Raw genomic sequence first — 24947 nt, 5'->3', positions numbered from 1 at the left:
TGCGGCATCCCCTTAGACAATCTGCATTCTTCACTCACACCGCCTGCAAGTCAAATTCTATACACTGCTACTCAGTCATCCTCGTTAATATACAAAACTGATTATTTCATTTTCCTTTAGTGTCTCCTTAGTAAAATACAGACTCCTTGGTATGACTTACATGGCCATTTGTGTTGTGGTACCTGCCCAGCTGTCAAACTTTGAAGTTTTCTATTCCCTGTCCCCTTCTATCTGCACCCCTGATCATCCCTTAGTCCTAGTCAGAAAGACTCCTTACCTCTTCATGCCTTCGTATATGCTGCTCATTCTTCCCCACTTTCTACCACTGGAAACATTCTTCTTTTCACTCACCTTGAGTATCACTGTCAATCCTATGAATTGAGACTTGGATTTCATCCTGTTTATTAGCTGTAGGACATTCAGCTGGTCGAGGTGAAGTGTGCTTTGTATGTGCTCCTGTGCACTTACCTGTACATCCCTCTGTCATTGCCCTGTCTTGCTTTATTCTAAGTTTCTGATTAGATGTCTTCTGCCTATATTTGAAGCTATTAATCTATGTATCCCTAGGACCTAATATGTTAGCTAGCACATAGTAGGCACTCAATAAATATTAATATTTTTATTTCCAACTGATCTTAATCAGAATTAAAACATCACAACTGGTGTCTAAGTCTCATCTAAAGTTGACCATGAAAGACTTTTTGTTTGGCTTTTTTGTAGAACCGAAACATCAGAACTAAATATGTAATGGATATACGTTGGATCTGCCAAGTTTTGTATAGTTAACTACCAATATTTAAGGAAATATCAATTGGCATTACATTTTAAAAATTATCTGTAGGTTTTATTGTTGTTATGGTTGTTATAGTATTTTACATTAAAGTTGTGTTAGATATCAAGGAAGGTATAAATATAAAATAATAAGATTTTAGAAGTATAAAATACATAAAAGCCAACTTACTTATTAGCATTTGCCATATGCCAGTCACTGTGCTTAGCAATTATCATATTATTGAGATGTTATCTCAACTAATCTCCCTGCAAGGCAAGTTTTATGTATAAGGAAACTGAGACTTAAAATTTAAATAACTGATTATGCAAGATTACATAGCTAATATACATAGCAGAGCAGTGATAACAGCATAGTGATCTCTGATGTCAAAACCAGTACTTTCTCTTATACCAGGCCTAATATACTGACAAATTCTTATATAAATTGGTATTCATTCATGGTATGGTGATTGTCAGGGATGGATAATTACATCATATTGTGGCATTTGCGATCACACTTTGGGTACTTAGAATGGCATTTTGATAAATGGTACAGTATAATTGATTTCATCTTGGTGAATGTGATTCTTTTACCATTTTTGAATCACAGGCTCCTTAAAGAATGTCATGAAGGGTATGGGCCCTCTGCATACATCTACAATAAAATGCATACTGAAGGGTTTAGAATGAGCTGCCCCAAGATTGCTGCACTTTGGCATGTGGATTACTTTGAGCTGAACTCAATCATGACCCAAAAGATTCAGGAAGAACCTTTACTTCCCATTAACTGCCTCAAAGAATTTAGATAAAGGGCCTGCTCCTGGAAGAGGATTATACCAGATATCACTACAAAGAACCTGGGCAAGGTGTGGTAAACCAGGGAGAAGCTCTACAGAGCCTGGAGATCTAATTCCTCTCCATGTCTCATCTTCTCAGTATGACATGGCATTTGTTTAGCAAACATTTGCTCTTCCCACCTTCCCATAAATTGTCCTCTTCTCCTTTGATGTCTCAGACCCGTACCCCTTTCTTCTCAGCTTGGGATGGCATATAAACCTCCATTGTCTAACTGCCTGAAGGTCTCATATTCTTATGGGGTTCCCATGTGTACATAATTAAGTTTGTTTTTCTCCTGCTAATCTGTGTTTTTGTTGATTGAACTAATAGAGGAGCCAAAAGAACCTAGAAGGGAGAGGGGAAATTCTTCCTCCACTGTAATACATATACAAAGATAAAGTTTTTTGATAGTCTTAGTATCCTAAGAAACTCAAGAAAAGTTCAGAACTTCTTTTCTAGGTAATCTACCTATTTTATGGGTGAACAAACTGGGGTTTAAAGTCAACCACATGTTTCTGAAATTGGCGATGTCTATCCATCAGAAATGTCTTTGGAAAGCAGTTATTTTATGGGATTTTCTGAATTCCTGGAAAATTATTCTAATTTCAAGACTTACATAGCAACATGTAATACTAAATACATCACAAGTATATTTAAGCATGAAAATAACTTAATCTTTTTCTTATACACATTTCTTGAAAAAAAATATTGTGATGAGCATTTTCTTGTAAAATTTGTGAAATTGCCATAGTGAATTAGAGTAAAATAAGTAAATTTGCACAGAAATGTATCTTTTGTGAATAAAAGGGAAATGCATAATTAAAGTGACACTGAGTTGTGAATATTACTGCAAGATAAAAGAATTATATGGCAGCAAACCCAATTATCTATGATTGAGAATTGTAATTTCTATTGTTACAACAATATAGAGCTGTATTATGCTTACTTATCCACATAACAGTTCTATAAAGAAATACATTTTTGTAACTCTTCTCATTTTAAAGATGAAGAAGCTGAGGTTTAAAGTTTAATGACTTGGGCATAAACTTATAGCAAACAGCTAATAATTAACAGGAGTTCATTAGCTATCCTGTGATTCTAAACCAAGCCGCTCTTCATCGTTTCATAGACTGTTCTGGGGAGAATCACAGAGGTGCAGAACACAAGTTCCTGTGGCGGAGAGTCACCAGGAACATTTGGTGTGGGGTTTTATTGTAAAGCCTACCACTTGCTTCCTCGGGCTAACATTGTTTTTCTTTGCAGAGCTCTGAAGGCCAAAGCATACTTAGGTAATTCAGAATGATTTTTAGCTTTCATTTCAGTTTTAATCCATGACCCTAACTCTTGCATTATGTTCCACCTCATTTTATTCCAGACCCACAGCAAAGGTTAGTTTGGCTTTAAAGGGAATAGTTGAACTCCATTGTCTAAATGCATATTATTTTTTAAAAATTATTACATAAAGTTTTTGATACACAGAATGCTTTAGTCTCATCGCTGTAAAATTCACTAGAACAATTACAGATAAAAAGGTTACCAATGCCTGTATTTAAAAATTTATTTGAATGAAAAGCATAGAAGTGCAATTAAAAAAAAATCTTTGAGAAAGTAACTAATACAATACAATGAATGTGTGGTACCTTTACTGGTGATTAACACATTAGTAATACTTTTGAGATTACATTTTTAAAGGGGTCTTCTCCTTTCTACAGAATGTGTGTTTATGGTGGCAGCTTTAATGCTGTTTCCTGCTGTGCAGTTCAATAGAGTATGTTTTTAGGTGGTTGGTTGAGGGTTTTTTTCGTTATGTATGTCGATGGAGATAAGTGTTTTAATTACTTTTTTAATGTCTGTGCTTTTGTATTTTTCTCCTCTCTTCCCTTTTATTTCCTGCTGTTGAGATTACTGCCTCATCTCCACAGCAGGTGGCAGTTGCAAATTTGTTTTCTTTGTAAGCCTGGTAGATTTATTTTGTAATATAACTGTTCCTTTTTAGTATTTTATTATTAATGATTTCTTTACTTTGGAATGTAGTATACTTACATAGTCCTAAATAGTAATTTCCTAACATCATCTAAGAATTCCAATCATTAAGAAAAAAATCTTTGCCTGAGGCATATTGTTTGAGTTTTTTTGCTTACCCTTACTTCCTGATGTGAGGATTAAATTTTAAGGAAATTGTTTTATAGCAAAAGCCAAATGAAAATGAGAAACAGAGAAAAGAGAAAGGAGAGAAATGGGGAGTAGAGAAAAGGCCCAAGAGGTAAAGCACGCTTTCATAATAATACCAAAAATCAAAGGGATAGGTAGCAATTTGTGTCAGAAATTGGAAATTACATCAATATATTATTTTTCTAGAGGAGGGATTTTAATGAGATCTTATGTTTATATTAAAATTAAATTTTAATTATTAAAATTACTTCTGCTAATTATAAGAAAATTAGAATATTACAAAGGTAGAAAAATACTTCATCTTTTTCAATCCAATATTTTGTTGTTTTAGTGGTTTCATATCTTCCTTTATACAAAAAGAAAAATAGATAAGATGGATCCTGAGTATTGAAATCATTTGTCAGGAAAGTAAAATATACTCAAGGATATTTTGTCTATCTTTGAATTCTTGGACATTATTTTAGTAATAAAAGTGTCTCTATATATATCCTGTTTAAATTATAAAGGGAATAAAATATATGAGACCAAATATGCATAGTGAACCATATTCTCATTTTGTTATATCAAATTTCTGGATTATTTATTATTTATTATGGATTAAAAAAAATCTCTAGAAGATTTTTTACTACCTAGAATTAGTTGATTTCATATATGTTGCACTTGTGAATACATTGTTTGCGTAAGATGTTTATATTGTTTCTCACCTGTACATACTCTAATTTGGAGCCTGGCATTAAGTTCTAATATGAAGTTGTATGAACTGATCTCATTGGGGTGATAGAATTTGTGCACATTTTCTACATGATGACATAACAGCAAACTGAAATGACTTTGTAACTTAAGTTTGTAGGAATTACCATTTTCGATGCTTTGAAAATTTTACTCTTTTGTAAGTTAAATACAAACGAAGACAGTTCAGAATCTGTCAGATTTTCAAAATTATATTAGTGCTCAGTACTCCTCTTGCTTCTGGAGTTAATTATTGTTATATGTTTCTGTACAGAAAAATGTAATGGGAAAAAAATACAATTTGGATGGTGTCCCCATAACATTTTTTAGAAGCGTTCATCTTGTTATGCTCTCACCAGTTGTGTGATACACACAATTCATGTGTATGGTCACATTGATAAAGAAACTAGATCTCAGTTATACAAAACAAATGTTTAATGGTTAATTGAAAAATCAATGAAATGAGTACTATTGTGATGCATGGTGATCTGATTTCATATGTGTTTTATTGAATCACTCCATTCTTTCTGAATTCAGTCTGAGCAGTCAGAACTGAATGTATTTACAGTGGGGCATCAGGGAAAAGACGGGGAGTTGTATTGAAAAAAGAATCACAATAGGGCATCATTGATCTGTTCTCTTTCTAATCAATATATAGATCCTGGAATGATAACCCATATGGCACTATTGTCCCTTGGAAATAAGATATATGTCCTTGAAGTCATGTAAGTGATCTTTAAGTGACAGATGAAAAACTTCATAATCCATGATGGAATTGTGGAGTGCTTAGGTCCTTGAAAGGAATATTTTGCTTCCATATTGTAATCCCGACTGTTCGGATAGCTATAGGGATAGTTTACCTTTTCTAGTAAGTACATCACATATATCTATAGATACATATATTTATGATTTTTTTCCTACATTTACATATCTTATATGTGGCCATTTTAAAGACTTCTTCTGCTTAAATTGCAATATATTATGTTTTTGGTTTTTATATTTTACCCAATACAGTAATGACTTATATTTGAATTTTGCTTTAGATTTATGAGAGTGCATTTATATGCACTTTTCTACCTCATTTTCAGAACAGCCCAGTACGTCAAAAGTGTTACCTTCATTCTAAAATCAAGGAATTTGAGAGCCTTAATATTCAGTAGTTTTACCCAAGTACAGCTAGAATGGGGGAATATTGAGACTGGAACCCAATTCTCCAGCCTCCTAGGTCAGTGCTCTGTGAGGCACAATGTTACTCTAACATTCCAATTTGAATGGTGCATTAACCATTAGAGGGCTATTCTTGCTACTTTTCTGGTCTGTAAGCTCATGTGGTTTGAGTTCATTATAGTCTGTAGAATTAATGAGGTTAGAATACCCTTGTCTGGCCATAGCCTTTCATTATGGCCACAGATGCTAAGGTCATGAACTCTGATACCAATCCATCCAACACTGACCACTTACATGTGTAATAATATTAATTGTGTGTATCACAGGTTGGATGAAATCAAATTTATGTTTATCCAAATATATCATTTCATTAAATCAAACAAAGGTTCTTAGGGAGAGAATGTAAATAAAAGGAAACATTTCACATTTCTGCAAAGAGCTTTACATTTATTGTTTTCATTTTATTCTCCTAACAATTCTAAGATGACACTGCTACTGCTCAAAAAGAATAAATTGGCTTGCCCAAGGTTATAATAGCTAGTAGGTGCTAGAACTAGAATTTTAACACAGAAAGTCTAACTTCAGAAGTTTTACTTTTATTCAATATATTCTGTTTGCAAATAATGATAGAAATAAGTCAGATAGCATTAAAAAGATTAAACAAACAAAAATAACTAAAAACAGTGTTTACATGGGGACATGTCTTTTACAAAGACACAGGTGGATAGCTGTTGTGGATTGCCTGGTGTCCCTTAGTGATGAGAGTGTTTAATGAATCCACATTTAATCTGCACAGTTTAATGTTCTTTCTCATTCAGCACCATTCCCCAACCCATGCTTAGGAGATGAGGACTGAGATCACATAGCATGCTTTCTTCTTTGAGAAAAAGGTGAGACCTCAGATATACAAGTACTTGGACAAGTGAAAAATTTAGGACATTTGCCTTCAGGTACATTTTACTGTTCTTAATAAACCTGAGAGTAGTGACATAATCAGGGGGATGTTATCTGTCTGCTGAAATCTTCCTATTGAAAAAGCACTTAAGTGAAATAACAAGAATTGATGTACCTGTGGAGAGAGTTGTTTACTAGAACATTGCCCATTTCTGTAAGCCACATTTTTTTTTGCCAGGAACCTAAGGAAGTCTCTTGGTGTTCTGAGCTGTCTTCTCCACTTCTGTGGGATTTTTCGAGGCCGTCTTCAATGGCAGGTCTATCTGATCACCATCTTCCCCACACTGACTTAGCTGTCATTCAAGAGGATGCCTTCAAGAATGAGAGGCATCACACAAATGCTTGCTCAATTCAATTACCACTGGATAAGAGACCCAGTGAAGTAACACAGGCAGGCATTATAAAATCTGAGGAATTCTAATACACGTCCTACTATAGCTAGGAAGGCTCAGCCTTCATATCTTATGTTTCCTCTATTACCTACTAGATGATAACATGAAACAGAATATTTAATATCCTATTAATGTTAATTGAAGTTGTGCAGAACTTAATATGAGCACAAAGAATTTACTGTCTACACTGCTGTTATTTATTCTGTAGTTGTTCCAGAGGGAGGTGCTTTGGAAACAAAGCAGAGATTCATATTTCAAAGAAGATCAAATATTGAAAAATAACCAGCAGATACCCAAGGGGAATACACTTATGAAGGAAAACATTTCAGAGAGGAATTGTACTACAGAAAATAATCACAAAACAAAGATGCAGCATAGCGAAGCAGCCAGTCTTTTTTCTACCACTAGATTGGAACCTGGCCACAGACAAGCCTGTGTTGTAGGCATATCTGTAGTCTCACAGTGAAACTGAACACAGATATGTGAATGATTAATTTAGATATCACTTGTTATGTAGCATCATATTAAAACAGGGCTTAATTATAACCTTCTATGTGAAAAAGTTGGCATTTTGAAACTGAAGCATAGTCTTTATAGCCAGACTGTCCAGGTTAAAAAGCAGCACTGCTAATTAACTTGTTCTGTGATCGACAGCAGAGTTACTTATGTGCCTCCGTTTCCCCATATCCAAAAGGCAGAAAATAGTATTAGCTGTCTTAGAACTATTTTGATAATTAATGAATTAATATATAAACATCACCTAAATGCCAGGCATTTAGAACAGTAACTGTTATATAAGTAATCAATGCATGTTAAATTAGGTATTCTGTAAGCAGAATTTCTTTTCAGAGATCTTGAAAATTACCATGTCAGTGGTACTCAAAGGAGGTGTTTTTTTGTATAATAAATGCATGCTGAAACACCAAAACTTCAGTAACTATACAAGGGAAATAAAGAAACTATCTGGCCTTTGTGAAAAAAAAAAAAAAACACGATACATCTATGAAGCTGAGCTGTTTTGTTTGTCAAATCTTTGTCAATTCCTTTTTATTCATAAACCTCCTTCTTTCCACTGAAAAGTGAATTAAAAAGTCATTTCAGTGTCATTTTGAAATCATCCTGGTATAGACACATGCCTTATTTATTAATATGCCACCTACTCTCAGAGAAATCTTCCTTTGAGAGATGGGTATTTGCAAGTTTCATTATCTTCCATATTTCACTTAAGGTTGCTTCATTTTTCTTTCTTTGTAGCACTTTGTTTAAATTTGCTAAGGTTTAATACTCTACTTTGATTTAAGCTCTATTCTTTCCTTGCCATAAGATGTGAAATTTGAAAGAATTGATAAAGTACAGAATAAATAAACCTATCTTAATATTAATAGCTCATCTGTATTGAGCACTCACCACATGCCAATTCTCAAGGCTTCATATGTATACACACATATATGTATACATAAATATGTATGTGTGTGTGTGTGTATTTCTTTAAATCTAACATCCATGAGGGAAGTGTAATTATTATCCCAATTAGAAATACAGTAGTAGAAGATCAGAGAGATTAAGGAACTGCTGGTTCTCTAGAAAAACAGAATCATTAGGAGATAGAAATACATATATGGTTTGTTTCTAGAAATTGGCTTATGTAATTGTGGGAGCTGACAAGTCTGAAATCTGTAGGCCAGGCCAGCAGGCAGAATTTTGTTCTAAAGGCCTTTCAAGTAATTGGATAACATTACCTACATTATCAAGGTAATCTCCTTTAACTAAACTCAACTGATTGGAGCTCCATCTCCAAAATGCCTTCACAGCAATACCTAGATTAATGTTTGGGCAGATAATCTGGTACTGTAGCCTAGCCATGTACATGTAAAACTGACCATCACAGGAACTTACCAACGCTATCACAGAGCTGGTGAATGGGACAGGGAGAACTCACACCAGTCTGTCTAATGACAAACCCTGCTCCTTATCACCCCACAGTGTCATGGTTACTAGAGGCCTGGGTACTTCTGTCAGCTGGGCCAGACTGTTAGGGTGTCTGTGAGGAGAGCTTCTGATGCACTGTCCTAGGGCTTGAGATCACCTGTTGCCCAGGTAGGGGAGAAGGGCTCCATAGATCTAGGGACTCTAAAAACGTGCTTGACTGGGAGGTGGCTCAGTATACCGCAGGGGTAACATAATGATTCTGTCAGTCACTGGCTTGTTTTTCCTTTCCTTAAGCCAGTATCCACAGGTCAGAGCTTCTATGGTGCCCTGTTGAACATTTGCAAGGAGAATGTGACCCAGTAAATGTTAAATTTGTCATAGTGATAAATGCAGAGTGGGGGGTAAAGCACAGGAAACTCAGTTGTCTTTGTTAGTGTCTTGATCCAAGTAAAAAGTGAAATTTAAATTTTGCCAAGGTTTCTTTCTTATCAAATCATCCTGGCAGGAGAGGAAAAGTTATCTCTGTGGGTCCAGTGGTGTGTTTAATAAGAATGCCTTGCATTTCTTTAGATAAATTATTTTAGCAGTGGGTCTATAGAACATAATCACAGATACAAAGCTCCCTTTCTGCCTTAACCATGGAAAGTAACTTAAAAAACTGAGATGAGAAGTTAGTAAAGGAAAGATCGTAGGCCTTATTGGCAGTTACTGTGGAACTCTTATCCGCCTGCAACTTAACATTCTCTGTGCCTTGTTTTTGATCTGCCTTAAAAGTTTCTGTTTATCATATCACCTTAAAATTGTACAGCACTTCAGGTTGTTTTTCTTGTTTGACTGCAATTTTTTAACAGGAAGATGAAGTGCTATAGAATGTTTATATCTCTATAATAAAGTCGTATGAGAGGGAAGACAGGTCCTTATTTAAATCTTGATACGTAGCATATGTATATGTTGGTTTGACTAATCAAGTGTAGCTTAAACTACAATCATCTTTTAATAGCTCTCCTGAAAAACTGTTTTGTCATTAGAGTCTTCAAATACATATTCAGCTATTTTTATGTGACTGTAACCACTCTATCCCAGCCTTTCTAGGGGAATTACATAAATAATCATGTTTTTTGTGATTGTTTCCACATTAAAAATATACCTAAGGAGTATCTTTCTCTGTCAGAAAATAAGGAAATAGTTTTCTCCCTGTTTCGTTTATAAAGAAGCCCAGGCAAAGGCAAATCAATTGACTTGCCTGACCTTCTGAGGTGATTAAAAATATTTTAATAACAAATGGTCTTAAAACAACCTATGAGCAAAGGGCCTTTTGGGGAAGGGAATGCTGGACAGAGGAAAAAACTGATTTAATTTGAAGGGAAAGTAGTTTTTTATCGACAGTTATGTACTTAATTCACAAGCACCTCCAGAGTTCAGATCAGATATGGCACCTACCTTATCTCATGACATGATGTGACAGTAATCATCTGTGGGCCATGCATATTGCTCTGTGTGTCCACCAGCAACTACTCATTTAACTACAAAATAACCCGGCAGCTCTCTAGAATGGCCCGCTGGTAGACTGAGTTTTAGAAAAGTAAGTAAAATTAAACTATAAGTTTTCCCCTATATTTATGGAATTGAGATGAATTGTCCACTTTCCTATGGTGGGATGATTGCTATCAGATTTGCTTCATTTATACATTGAAAAAACTTCAGTCTGCTATTCATTTTCTTTTCAAAATTTTGCAATTATTTTCTAATTATATAGTTGATATATTCATGTTATAGAAAGTTTGAAAAATCAGGAAATAATAGAAAAATAAGGATATTCATAATCCTATCACCAGAAATGATCACTGCTCAGATTATATAAGTTTTAGAAAACTTGAATCATACTATACACAGTTTTTTTTTTCTTTTTAATCCTGCTGGTTCATTCAACATTATATTTTGACTACAGCCTGTTACCGTATTTTTCAAATATTCACTTTAATGACTGCATTTTGTTCTGTTGTCTTTTCTTTTTAAGTAAAATTCATTTATTCATTCTTTTGGCATTTTGATATTCCTGCATCTTTTCTCTTCATCTTTCTCTCTCTTTCTAGCATTAACCATTTTTGTACATTAAACCTTTATTTGCATGTTGTAATGTTTCCTTCATTCAGATTCAAAACTTTCCTAGAAATTGAGAACCAATGTGTACTTCTACCAAAGGAGCATGACAAGTCCTATCGCTGTATTTGCCACATAGTCTAATTTTCTTAAGGCCTTTGGTTTCTAATAGAGAAGAAACTATCTCATTGTTTTAATGCAGTTCTTAAATTACTAATGGAGTTAATATTTTGATGCTTATAAGCTATTTATATTTTTTCTTATCCCAAATTTGTTACCCATTGTTTGTTTCTATTGAAAAGCTAATATGATCTTTATTGCAATTGAGAAACTTATTTATATAATACAGACACACTATCTTTGAAATGTAGTAGCTGAATAGCTGAATTTTTATAGTAGAATGCCATTATTTTCCTTTGAAGTTCTTTCATCTATTTTTTTCTTATAATTATTGTCCAAACTTAGAAGTAGATACATATGGATCCATATTTTCTTTTAGTTTTTGTGATGTATATTTTTACATTTAGTGCTTTAATACCAGAAATTTATTTTTATTTGTGATATGAGGAAAGAATTTGTGATTTTCTCCTTAACACTGTATGTAGGTATATGTACATATATCTATGTTTCTGTGTGTATGTATATATATGTGTGTGTGTGTGTGTGTACATAAATGTGTGATTTATGATGTGTGCTTAGTTATATATTAAAGATATACAATGAAGTCTGTTACATTGTGTTATGTATATTATGTTGATTTCCTTATAGAATTTTCTTTTCCTTAAGAACCACATTATTTTAATGATTGCAGCTTTCTACTTTTCAAAAAATAGCCAATAGGAAAAGTCCCTCATCCTGCTAATGATATTTTATACATTTTTATTACTTAGGTTTGCCAGACCCCAATAAAAACCACATCTTTCAAGACCTGACACAGGACCAGGGCTTTTACACATCCAAAGACTTTTTGCCACTTGTAGCCAACAGCAGTAAAGCAGGTATGACATATTTTCTTCTATTTTTAATGTTTTTATATGTGTTATAAATTTTCATTGAATCCAGCCTCAGTAGGACATTCTTCAGATCTCAAAGTGACCCTTTTATAACAATGATGCACAAAAAAAGAAAAAAGAAAGATTTAACACTTTGATCATCTATTTGTTCATTCTTCCAATCAAACATATCATCGTAAGGATTTTCACTGTATTAAATACAGGTCTAAACTGCATCATGTAAAATTGCTTCAAAATAAGAGTCCTAAGCAAACATTGGGAGATGTTTTTTAAAAGAAATGACAGAAATTTCAATTTGGGGACTATTTTATTTCATTTTATTTTTAATTTTTAAATAGGACAAATTGTCACATATCTTGCCTAATTTGTGTCCAAACAGACAGAAAGATTCAGTGTCTTCTTGAACAACAATTTTTTGAGGTTAAAAGAAAACCCTTGGGCGGACACCCTAATAGGTAATCTCTGTGTAATGCTACTTTGTACACCCCAAAAAGAACAACCTGAGGCTAAATCTCTTCTATGCTTTGGCTAGACTATAATCATCATCTTAGTGATAAAGAAGCTATAATATATTCTCTAAAACCAGATCATCTAAATCTTCTAAACATAATATTTTAAAAGTCTGATCTTTAGTTGTTCCAACATCTAATTAAATGTGGAATAGATAAGAACTTACCTTATTCTCTCTAAATTTAAAAAGATAAGAAACTCTCTATTAGATCCTTCTGTAAAAGTTTATAGTAAAAGATGTGTACCTTCCCTCTTCTAGGAGAACAGGATGCTTGTGTATCTTTAACTCTTTCTCTAAATATCAAAGTATACATAGCATATATTTGAGGATTACAGAGGTCCAGTTATGTAATGTACTATAAATTCTTATAAAGCAAAATGATTATACTTATTGAGATTATAGATCTACACAATCTGTGGTGCCATTTCAAAAATTAAAGTAATTTATTTTATCAAGTTTTATTTAATCTGATAATGCAGTGCAAACTAACACATAGAGAACACCTACGTCTTACTGTTTTATAAGAATGTGAATATGGACATCAAATCTTCATATGCATGTCCTTGAGAAATGGATACTTAGAAAGTCATATTTCTTTTATTGCTCAATTTTACAAATAAAATCAGGGGATGAGGTAAAAGTGAGAAAGTTTATTTTAACTATTTCAAAAAAAATATTTTTCAGAAATTCTTCAGTTACATAAAAAGCACTTATTCAGCATGTAAAGTTTCAAAGTTTACTGCATATAATACATAGCAGGACTATATGTTAGAAATCCTATAAGATAATGTCTAAATGAAGTATTTTCATGAAATGCTGTGACTTATTAACCTTGATGATAAAGATCTTTTTTTTTCTAACAAGCAAATTTAATGTTGCCAAGTTAAAAATACATACTATGAATTTGATAGAGCTTTAATTGATTGATTCCAGTTTATTATGACCTAAATTCTTCCAAATGCATTGTAGCTGTCCTTTTAGGAGGAAAAAAGAAGTTAAAGGTACTGACTATGAAATTACATATATGAGCATATTTTTAAAATGGGAATAAAACTGTCTTTCAATGAAGCAGAATAATTTGATAGTGACACTCCATCCTCGAAAACTGCAAGATGCAATTTTACACTGCTTTGAGTACAAGTATCTTTTGAGCTGTCATGCAGAAATGGTTTCTCTACTTGAAAATGGGGTTTTCCTTTCATCATTCAGGAATGTGCGCCTGTCACTCTCCATTGCCATCGATACGGGGTGTCGTGATTGTACTCGGAGCTGGAGACACTGCTTTTGACTGTGCAACATCCGCCTTATGTTGTGGAGCCCGCCGCGTGTTCATCGTCTTCAGAAAAGGCTTTGTTAATATAAGAGCTGTCCCCGAGGAGGTAAAATGGAACCATCAGAAAATATGGAGTTGCAATGCAACGGATTTTTAGGAGATGAACTGTTAATATACAGTTTCCTAGTGTAAATCATTGGAATGTTCTTGAAATTGTGAAGTGCAAATTTAAGAATTTCTGGGCTTTTTGCTGTCGTCTCTAATCAGACATTCAGAGTAAAAGAAAATTATTTTATCATACTGATTTGGATAAAATGAGAAATTTATCTTTGTAATACACAGCACATCTTATTCTCAGTGTTCATATCTTTGAAATGTGTTGTATTTAACCGGTATCAGTAGAATGTGCTAAGTCTTCCGTATCTTCAACAATAGGTACTCATCACAAAATGTGTAGGTTTTAAGAGAATGTGGTAATTAGAAACATTTGGAATTTCCCAAAAGCCAAGTTTACAAGCATTCAGAGATCTATACCTTGGTTATACTGATCATCAATTAATTCTGCTTTGCCGCCAATAGAACAAAGAGAGATTGCCATCTATCTTTTTTAAAGAGCTCTAATGTAGGCATTGTTTAGAATTAATAGATAACTTAATTAAAATCACAGAATTAAAATCATTTCATCTTATAGGTTACTGGTGACTAATCGTGGATGAGGCATCCGCTGGGTGCATATACCAAAGACTTATCATATTTTAATACTATTAGAGAAAGGTAATGCCTTATAAAGGATATTAGTTATGAAAACAAAAGCCAAATATATTTAGAGAAAGATAAATTACTCATCTTATCCAAATCAGTATTATGAATTTGATTTGCCTTATAATGGCTGAGCATATTTGGAGTTTTTATACTAGGCAATAATTATAGCTGTAGAATTGGTAATTTGTCACATGTAGATTAATTATATTATAGATTAATCTCACTAAAATATCAGAGTCACCACTTATTCATGGCTGGATTTCAAATGTCAGCTCTATTCTCTGGGCTTTCTTCCATCCAATCCACCCTTATAGACTTTTTCCAAAATTGAAGGTGGAGATGGTTTTAAGGGAGTTTTTCTGGAGTGCTGTTTTAGGCATTGATTACAAATAAAAAGAAAGCAGTCTTACTGGAATTAAAGGACCTAAGATTAAAGAGAACAGGAGCTAATCTTATTAATCTTTGTATCCCCATGTATAGAATAGGGCCTCAGCAAAGAGTAAGTTCTTCAGAAATATGTTTTGATCTAAATACATTGGTTTTTTTTTCAGAGAAGTTCATAACATTTTTATTAATTGTCTGTCTCTCATAGCTTTATAATTTCCTACATTTTGGTATGCATTTTCTTTGGTTGTCTCTCCCTCTCCACATGTGACAAAAATTTTGTAATGTTTGTCTTCTTTTTTTTTGCTCTCATTTATTTTTTAATGATTTTTTATTGAATTATTTATATACAATATTATTTTGGTTTCAGATTAACTTAATGATTCATCGATTATATAATTATTAAATGCTCTCCATGATAAGCATAGTTACCATCTGTTACCATGCAAAGAAAGATATTACCATATTATGAGCTATATTCCCTATAGTACTTCCATCCCTGTGATTAAATTATTTTATAATTTGAAGTGTGTACCTTTTTATCTCTACTCACCTTATTTCACCCATTTCCCCCAGTGCTATGGTAATCAACTGTCCATTCGCTGTCTTTAGGAGTCTCTTTTTCTGTTTTGTTTCTTTGTTTTGTTTGTCAGATTCCACATAAGTGAAATCACATGGTATTTATCTTTCTCTGACTTACTTCATTGATTATAATACCCTCTAGTTCCATCAGTGTTGTTGCAAATGACAAGATTTTTTTATTTTTTATGGCTAATATTCTACTGTGTATTTGTACCACATCTTCATACATTTGTCTATTGATGAACACTTAGGTTGCTTCTATAGCTTGACTATTATAAATAATGCTGCAATAGACATACAGGCCTATATATCTTTTGGAATTAATGATTTTGTTTTCTTCGGGTTGATTCCCAGAAGTGGAATTGCTGGGTCATATGGCATTTTTAGTTTTAGTTTTTCGAGAAACCTGCCTAATGGGTGCACAAATTTGCAATTCTACCAGCAGTGTGTAAGAGTTCCCATTTCCCCATATCCTGACCAACATTTATTTCTTGTCTTGTTGATACTATCCATTCTGACTGGTGTGATATCTCATTTTAGTTTTCATTTGCATTTCTCTGATTTTTAGTGATATTGAGCATCTTTCCATGTGCCTGTTGGCTGTCTGTATGTCTTTGTTGGAAAAAGATGTATTCAGGTTCAGTACCCATTTTTTAATCAGATGATTTGGTATTTTTTGGTGTTGGGTTGTATGAGTTATTTATGTATTTTGGATATTAGCCCCTTATCAGATATATTGTTTGCAAATATATTCTCCCATATAGTAGTTTGCCTTTTCATTTTTTTGATGGTTTCATTTGCTGTGCAAATCCTTTTAGTTTGATATAATCCCACTTGTTTACTTTGCTTTTGTTTCCCTTGCCTAGGGAGACATTCAGAAAAAATATTTCTAATGTTGATGTCATAAGGTTACTACTTATGTTTTCTCCTGGAGTTTTATGGTTTTGGGTCTTACATTTAGGTTTTTAATCCATTTTGAGTTTATTTCAGTGTAGGGTGTAAGACAGTTATCCAGTTTCATGCTTTTGCTCATAGATGTCCAGTTTTCCCAACACTGTTTATTGAAGAGACTCTTTTCTCCATTGTATATTCTTGCCTCCCTTGTCTTATATTAAGTGACCACACAGGTGTAGGTTTATTTCTGGATCTCTATTCTGTTCCATTGGTCTATCTATTGTTTCTATGATAGTATCATATTGCTTTGATTACTATAGCTTTGTAGTATGGTTTGAAATCAGGGAGAACAATACTTTCAGCTTTGTTCTTCTTTTCCAAGATTGCATTGGCTATTTGGAGTTTTTAGTAGCTATAAACTTTAGGATTATTTCCTCTAGTTTAGTGAAAAATGCCATTAGAATTTTGATAGGGGTTTCATTGAATCTGTACATTGCTCTGGGCACTGTAGCAGTTTTAACACTATTAATTCTTCCTATCTATCCATAAGCATGAAATTGCTTTCCACTTATTTGTGTTGTCTTCAATTTCTTTCATCAGTGTTTTACAGTTTTCAGACTACAAGTCTTTCACCTCCTTGGTTAGATTTATTTCTGGGTATTTTGATGTTACTGTAAATTCTACTGATATCTTAATTTCTCTTTATATTAGTCATTGCATGTAGAAATGCAACAGATTTTTGTATATTGATTTTGTGCACTGAAACTTTACTGAATCCATTTATAATTCTAACAGTTTTTTGGTGGAGTCTTTAAGGTCTTCTATATATAGTATTATACCATCAGCAAATAGTGACAATTTTACTTCTTCCTTACCAATTTGGATGCCTTTTATTTATTTATTTTTTGACTGATTGCTGTGGCTGGGACTTCTAGGACTATGTTGAAGAAATGTGGTAAGAGTGGGCATCCTTGTCTTGTTCCTGGTCTTAGAGGGAAAACTTGCAGCTTTTTCCCACTGAGCATGATGTTGGATGTGGGCTTATCATACATATTCTTTATCTCATTGAGATATGTGCCTCTATATCTACTTCAAAGACGGTTTTTAGCATGAATGGATACTGAACTTTGTCAAATGATTTTTTGGCATCTGTTGAGGTGATCATAAGGTTTTTGTCCTTCCTTTTGTTAATGTGGTGGATCACACTGATTTATTTGTGGATATTGAACTATCCTTATATACCTTGGATAAATCTTACTTGATCATGGCAAATGATCTTTTTAATGTATTTTTTAATTTGGTTTGCTAATATTTTGTTGACTATTTTTGCATCTGTGTTCGTTGGGATATTGTTCTATAATTTTCTTTCTTTTTTTTGTAATGTCCTTATCACTTTTTGTACCAGTCTGATGTTGGCTTCATAGAATGAATTTTCAATCTTTATTCTTATTAAGATTTTTGGAATAACTTGAGTAGGAGAGGTATTAATTCTTCTTTAAATGGTTGGTAGAATTCACATATGCAGCCATCTGTCCCTGAAATTTTGTTTGTTGGGTGCTTTTGGATTACTGATTCTGTTTCATTACCAGTAATTTGTCTGTCTGTTCAAATTTTCTGTTTCTTCCTGGTTCATTCTTGAAAGATTGTTTGTCTAGGAACTTACCATTTTTTCTGTGTTGTCCAATTTGTTGACATACGATTTTTTATAATACTCTCTTATAATCATTTGTATTTCTGTGGTGTCATATGTAACTTATCTTTCATTTCTGACTTTGAGTCCTCTCTTTTTTTCTTGATGAGTCTAGCTAAACATTGATCAGTTTTGTTTATCTTTTCAAAAACCTAACTCTTAATAGTCTGAGTTTTTGTATTATTGTTTTAGTCTCTTTTTCCTCTTTAGTCACTTATTTCTGCTCTGATCTTTGTTCTTTCCTCTCTTCTATATAATTTGGGCTTTGTTTGTTCTTCTGCTTTAGTTCTTTAAGTGCTGGATTAGGCTGTTTATTTCAGATAATTCTTGCTTCTCCAGGTAGGCTCATATTGCTGTAAAATTCCCTCTTATCACTGCTTTTCCTGCAACCCAAAGATATTAAACCATTGTATTTCTCTTCTCATTATTCTCCAAGTAATTTTTTATTTCTTCTTTTATCTTTGATGACCTATTGGTTGTTTAGTAGCATGCTGTTTAGTCTTCTTGTATTCGTGCTCTTTCCACTTTTTTATAATGAACTTACAGTTTCATACCATTGTGGCTGGAAAAGATGCTTGATATAATTTCAATCTTAAATTTATTGAGAATTCCTTTGTGACCTAACCTGATCTGCAATCTTGAAAAGAATATGTATTCTACTATTTTTGGATATAATGTTTTCAATGTAGATATGTATCTATTAATTCCATTTGGTCTAATGTGGGATTCAAATCCACTGTTTCCTTATTGATTTCCTGTTTGGATGATTGATGTATGTGGGGTATTAAAGTCCCTTAATATCATAGTATTACTGTCAATCTCTCCCTTTATGTCTATTAATATTTTATTTATATGCTTAAGTGCTCCTCTGTTGGGTGTGTGAATATTTATATTGTTATATTTTCTTGCTGGATTGTGCCTTTAATCATTATATAATATCCTTTTTTATCTCTTGTTACAGTCTTTGTTTTAAAGTTTATTTTGTCTGATAAAACTATTGCTATTCCTGATAAAACTATTGCTATTCCTGATAAAACTATTGCTATGCTTTTTTTTCATTCCTATATGCATGGAATATCTTTTTCTATCTTTTCAGTTTCAGACTGTGTGTGTCTTTAGGTCTAAAATGAGTCTCTTATAGGCAGCAAATAGATGGGTCTTGCTTTTTTATCCATTCAGTCACCCTGTGTCTTTTGATTGGAGCATGTAATATATTGAAGTAATTATTGATAGGCATGAAGTTATTGCCATTTTGTTAAATGTTTTCTGGTTGTTTTTGTTTTTCTTCTATGAGTCTTTCTTCATCTCTTGCTCTCCTCTCATATATTTTGACTTTCTTTAGTGTTATGTTTGGATTTCCTTCTCTTTGTTTTTTTGTGTATCTACTGTAGGTTTTTGGCTTGTGGTTACCATGGGGTTCTTATATGACATCCTACATATATAGCAATCTCTGATAAATTGATGGTCACTGAAGTTCAAACACATTCTAACAACACTACCTTTTTCATTCCCCTCCTCCACATTTTCTGTATATGATGCCTTCTTTTACACCTTATTACTTAGCCTTTGCTTTACCTAATTTTAGATGTAATTGTTTATAGATTTTGTCTTTTTGCCCTTCCTGTTAGTTTTGAAGTGATTGATCTGCTACCCCTGGCATATGTTTGCATTTACCAGTGAAATTTGCACTTTCATAGTTTTCCAGTGTCTAGTTAGGGTCTTTAATTTTCCTCTTAAAGAAGACCCTTCAACATTTCTTGTAAGTCCTGTTTAGTGGTAGTGAACTCTTTTAACTTATGTCTATCTGTGAAGTTCTTTATGTGCCCTTCCAACCTTGCTGTGTATTCTTGGTTGGAGGCTTTTCTGTTCCAGCACTTTGAATACAGCATGCCACTGCCTTCTAGCCTGTAGGCTGAAAAATCAGCTGACATCCTTATGGGATTTCCCTTGTAGGTAATTCATGGCTTTTTTCTTGGTGCTTTTAAGATTCTTTCTTTGTGTTTGATCTTTGACATTTTAATTATGGTGTGCCTTGGTATAGGCCTCCTTGGGTTCATCTTATTTGGAGTTCTCTCTGCTTCTTGGACCTGGTGGCCTTAAAGACTGTCAGCTCCATGACAGCAAGTGCTGTGGTCAACTCTCTTGGTCCATTTTATCTTCCCCCAGCCTAGCACAATGGTTTTCACATATAAAGTGTTCAATGAAGAATTGTGGAATGAATGTTTTATGGAGGGAATCAACATCCAGGGCTTCTAACATAAAGAGAGCTTCTAGTTCCCAAGTTAGATCAATGTTACTGCAGTTGGCTTTTGAAAGTTCACTTGGTAATTTTAGGCAAAATTCCTCAGACATGACAGAAGGAATAATACATAATACATTATGAGAATATGTGTAGATTTCAGGTTGGGGCATGGGCCAGGGCTTATGTTTTTTTAGGACTGAAGACTTGCAGCATTTGTAGAGGGTCCAATGTTAATCCCTCCTGTCCATCCCTTAGTTCAGGTACATCTAAAGAGGGCCCATGGTATGGCAGGGCTGACTCTATGAAACTGGCAAGTCAGGAGGGTGTCTAATCTAATGTTTTTAATTCAAGATAGAGGTTTTGAGACAGTATCTTCTAGGACAAATTTTTAACTGACATGAAGAATTTAGTATCATATCCAACTTCTTTGCATTTCTCCTATTCCTCCTATGTAATCTACCCTCAGTATGTACACACTGCAACTACGCTTGGTTTCTTTAAAGTCAGTGAAGATTGAGAAACAGGGGCATATGGAGTTTTTCTCAAATGTGTATTGTTTAATGGGCTTGAGCTTTGGATGGAATTTGGAAATAACATGTTTTGTCTGTTGGTTAAAAGCCTCACATTAGGCTTGTCAGCATGTATATAAACAAAGCTTCAGTCAAATTCTCAAATGGCTTTGAAGGAGGGAAATACAGAGTAATATAAAGTTCTCTCATCCTTTAGTGACAAATATAAATTATTATAAAGGCCAGTTACATTTAACATTACATTGTTATTAACAAAGGACAATATGATTGGATCCAGAAATGTTTTAATCTACTAAAGTACGAGACACCATCCAGTAGATTCTGCAGTGACAACTAATCTCCATTTCTCTAATGCAGAGGTTCTCAAACTTTAGCATGCAGTAAAAACACCTGCAGAGCTTATGAAATACAGCTTGCTGGGCCACCATCCCAGAGTTTCTGATTCAGTAGGTTTGGGATGGGCCTGAGAATTTGCATTTTTAACAAGTTCCCTGGTGATGCTGATGATCCACTTCTCTAATGTAGCATCAGTGTAGTTTCCAGCTGTCTAACTAGAGCCATAAGCAGTGTGCTGTTTTGGGGCACTTTCCATCTTAGTTAAGAAAGCATTAATGCTACAGGATATAGGTTTGATGAAATGAAGATACAGAGGCATCATCAGCATATTGATGTAATTCTGATTCCAAATGTCTTTCAGTCTCCCTTGTGACTTCACACACATGCTAAATAGGATGCTACTGACAAACTAGCGCTTCTCAGCCGCGGGTCCTTAGGGAAACCATCCAATCACTCAGCACTATCCTCTAAGAAGATGAGGGAAAATCTGTTAATAATTCCCTCCAGTATTTTCTGCAAGCTTAAATAGGTGAGATTAAATTTCACAGGATAACAGAATCCCCCAAAATGCTGGTATTAAAAGCTGTTGACAGATCAGATAGAACTGCAAGAATGCTTTAGGCAGTTGGGAATCCCTAAAAGAAGGCATGAAGGTCAGGACTCAACAGACCCACTTGAGTTGATAAATTTAAAGAATAAGGTTGGGGAAGGGCTTGTAGCTCTTATTAATTATTACTGAGAAGAAAATAGTATAAAATTATTTTAATAGCAAAATCTCACACACAAAGAATATTTCAAGAATCTATTGTTCATATATCCAATATCCCAACAGCAGCAAAACATGATAGATCTTTAATTCTTCTGTTTTTAAAATGGGCTTTCTATACCACTCCCTAGTGCTCCGTGGCTTGCCCCTATTCATTTGCAAAATGTTAACTGATTTAACTTTGATTTGCTTTATTTTTGCTATTCAACTATTTAACTGTTTTGATAATGCTATCTTATTATTTTTAATAATAAAAATAGCAGTACCAGATTGCTTGATCTATTAGTTAAAAATTTGTCTGTTACCACAACTTTTAAAAAACTCATGTTCATGTGAAAGAACATACCTTTAATTGAATCTTTCTGGTGCCACATAGCATATCCCATAATAGACAATTCATATAACACAATCTGTAGGCCTTCCCACAGACATTTTTAATATTACACAATCATGTTAAAGCTGCATCCATACATCCTTTCCTCATCTGCATCTTGCTGGCTAAGCATGCATTTTCCTATCAGTAACTGGTGCTTTCTAGTTTTTATTTAATTATAAGAAATAGGAACCTGGGACTCTTTTCAGAAAATAATATCAATAATCTGACAAATTGAATTGTACTTACTAAGGGTGATGCTTATAGCAGCTCTTCAATATTTGGCACCTGCACATCGTTTGAGTTGGTGTTCATCACGCAAAGTAACCGGAGACCCGTTAGCATGGTGAGCAATGTGAAGATACCTGCAAATAAACAGATCAACACACACAGTTGTCCCCAGCACACAGAGTTAATTAGTGTTCCTTGGGGATTCCCCTGGGATGAAGAAATAAAGTGCATAATACTTCATGATGGCATGGGAATGACATTTCAAGAGTCTGTATGTGTTTTCATTTTTGAAAAGTGTGAAAATTCAGTGTTGTGTGGGAAGATAGAATGGAACAGTGGAAGAGGAGTTAACTAGAAGTTGGAGTACTTGGCTCTAGGTTATGTATGCTAGTCTGAATATGCCCATCTGTAAAATTAGTGTTTTAACTATATGCATCTTCAAGGTTCTTTTATTCCCCAAATTCTATATTTTGAACATTTACAAAAAGATACGGGAGTGATATGGAATCTGGACAGGAGGGCATTATCTCCTCATGGAAGGACAGCAGCTCATACTGAAAATTTTGGTAATGTGTAGAAACATTACACTTGAAGCAAGTTGCAATTAATGTGTCCCCAGTCAGTTGGTGAGGTAAAATCTGCTGCATTCAAGACATGGGTACCAAAGATGCTGACAGGTGAAGTTGTCAGAATTCTGTACTACATGGGATAATTCAGATGGTGAGTGGGGAGAAAAAAAGACTGTAAATAGGCCAGGAGCTAACAAGAGCCTGTGCCCATTCAAGATTACATATTTTAAAAGCTTAACTGTCTTTGAAAATTCCAAGAGGGAGGTGACTACATTATGTTGACTAAGAATGTCTGTATAGCTTAAAACTCTTTTCAAAAGGTTTACTCATTATTTATTACTAGTTTATATACATATGTGTGTATATATTTGTACATATATATATATAGGCACAGCTATATATATATACATATATAAGCATACATACTCATACATATTCATTAGCAGTGGATATTAAAAGCTGTTATCAAATCACTATGAAGTCTTATTAAATATATTATTACTCTATTAGATTTGTGTTGTTTTAGTCTATTAACTTTTATGTGAAGCTAGAAGCCCCTCTCCCCTTAATACTCACCTCATCTTTCCAATATCTCCTTTGCTTGTCTTATAAATTGACAAGGTTTAAATATATTAAAAATTAATTTGTATAATTTAAAAAATACACATGTTGGTCATACATACAATTCAAAGTATAAAAATAAATACAAACCACACATGAATTAATGTAAAAACAAAGAATTGTCTTTTTTAAGTAATTGTTTTCTTTTAAAAAGGTGAACTCATCCTTCAAGATCTGCTCCAAATGTCATTTTCTCTTTGAAGAGAAATGTCATTTTTTTTCCCTTAGTTCCTCCTAATTATCTCTCCCTCCTGTGGGATCTTATAGCTATTTATGTTTCCTGTATTATATCATTTTTCACCTAGGATAGTTATTACTTTGTATTCATCCCATAATATAAAATACAAATTCCTTCAAATGAATTACATCATTCCACCTGTGTCTCACTCAAAATATGGGAGACTTTAAGTAAATATGAAATATTCAAAATATGTATATATGCTTATATACACCTCAAAAATTACTTCTGATAGCTTTTAAATGTTATTTTTATTTTTAATTTAAATTTTTAAAATGTATCACATTGCAATATCAACCTAACACGAAAAGTTGAAAGAAATTAATTGTTTCTGGTTTTCTGTCTCTTAAAAGATAGATGAGAATTCTTGAAAAAAAAAAGTAAAAATTAATATAGAGGTGTAAAATCAGAGAAGATTAGCAGATATCAGAGGAAAACAGAATATCCTAGTTTGCACAGAATTTAAATAAAAAGATATTTCAAGATTAAAGAAGGCACCGCAAAGGCACCAAGTTATGCAGAAAATAGTTTTGTGAGATACTCGGACAGCAGCCAGAAATGCTTGGCTGTAGCAAAATCTAAGATGAGGAGCAATAAGAGCTAGTCAGATTTAAGAAAACTTCGTCAATCATGAGTAGTGTTTAAAAATACTTTCTTCATGTTAAAAAAGATGTATTTGATGATGCTTTTGCAAAGGCATTTTGTGAATTATGCTATGCATTGCATTTCTGATTTTTGCAGTTGAATAGTGACAAAATAAAATAGTTAAGGGGCAACTATACCCCATGTGTAACACAACTGTCCTAAGGAGAAATTTTTCTATTCAAGGTTCTTCAGTTTTAAAATCTTAAAGTGAAAAGAAAGCTAAAGTCTGTAACACC

General features: G+C 33.5%; 1 protein-coding gene across 5 annotated transcripts in view; it reads left to right on the top strand.

Annotated features, from left to right (window-relative positions):
* Positions 1–24947, top strand: part of DPYD (dihydropyrimidine dehydrogenase) — an 879000-nt gene that overhangs the window by 360209 nt on the left and 493844 nt on the right. For all 5 annotated transcript variants that reach the window (XM_057500453.1, XM_036883856.2, XM_036883855.2 and 2 more), the window contains 2 exons: positions 11942–12049; positions 13785–13954. In XM_057500453.1, coding sequence (XP_057356436.1) covers positions 11942–12049; positions 13785–13954 — 278 coding nt within the window. The remainder of the gene's footprint in view (positions 1–11941; positions 12050–13784; positions 13955–24947) is intronic.

The sequence above is a fragment of the Manis pentadactyla genome, chromosome 4, assembly GCF_030020395.1.
Source record: "Manis pentadactyla isolate mManPen7 chromosome 4, mManPen7.hap1, whole genome shotgun sequence".
Lineage (NCBI taxonomy): Eukaryota > Metazoa > Chordata > Mammalia > Pholidota > Manidae > Manis > Manis pentadactyla.
Note: the sequence above shows the minus strand (reverse complement) of the source record. Positions and strands in the feature narration are given on the sequence as shown.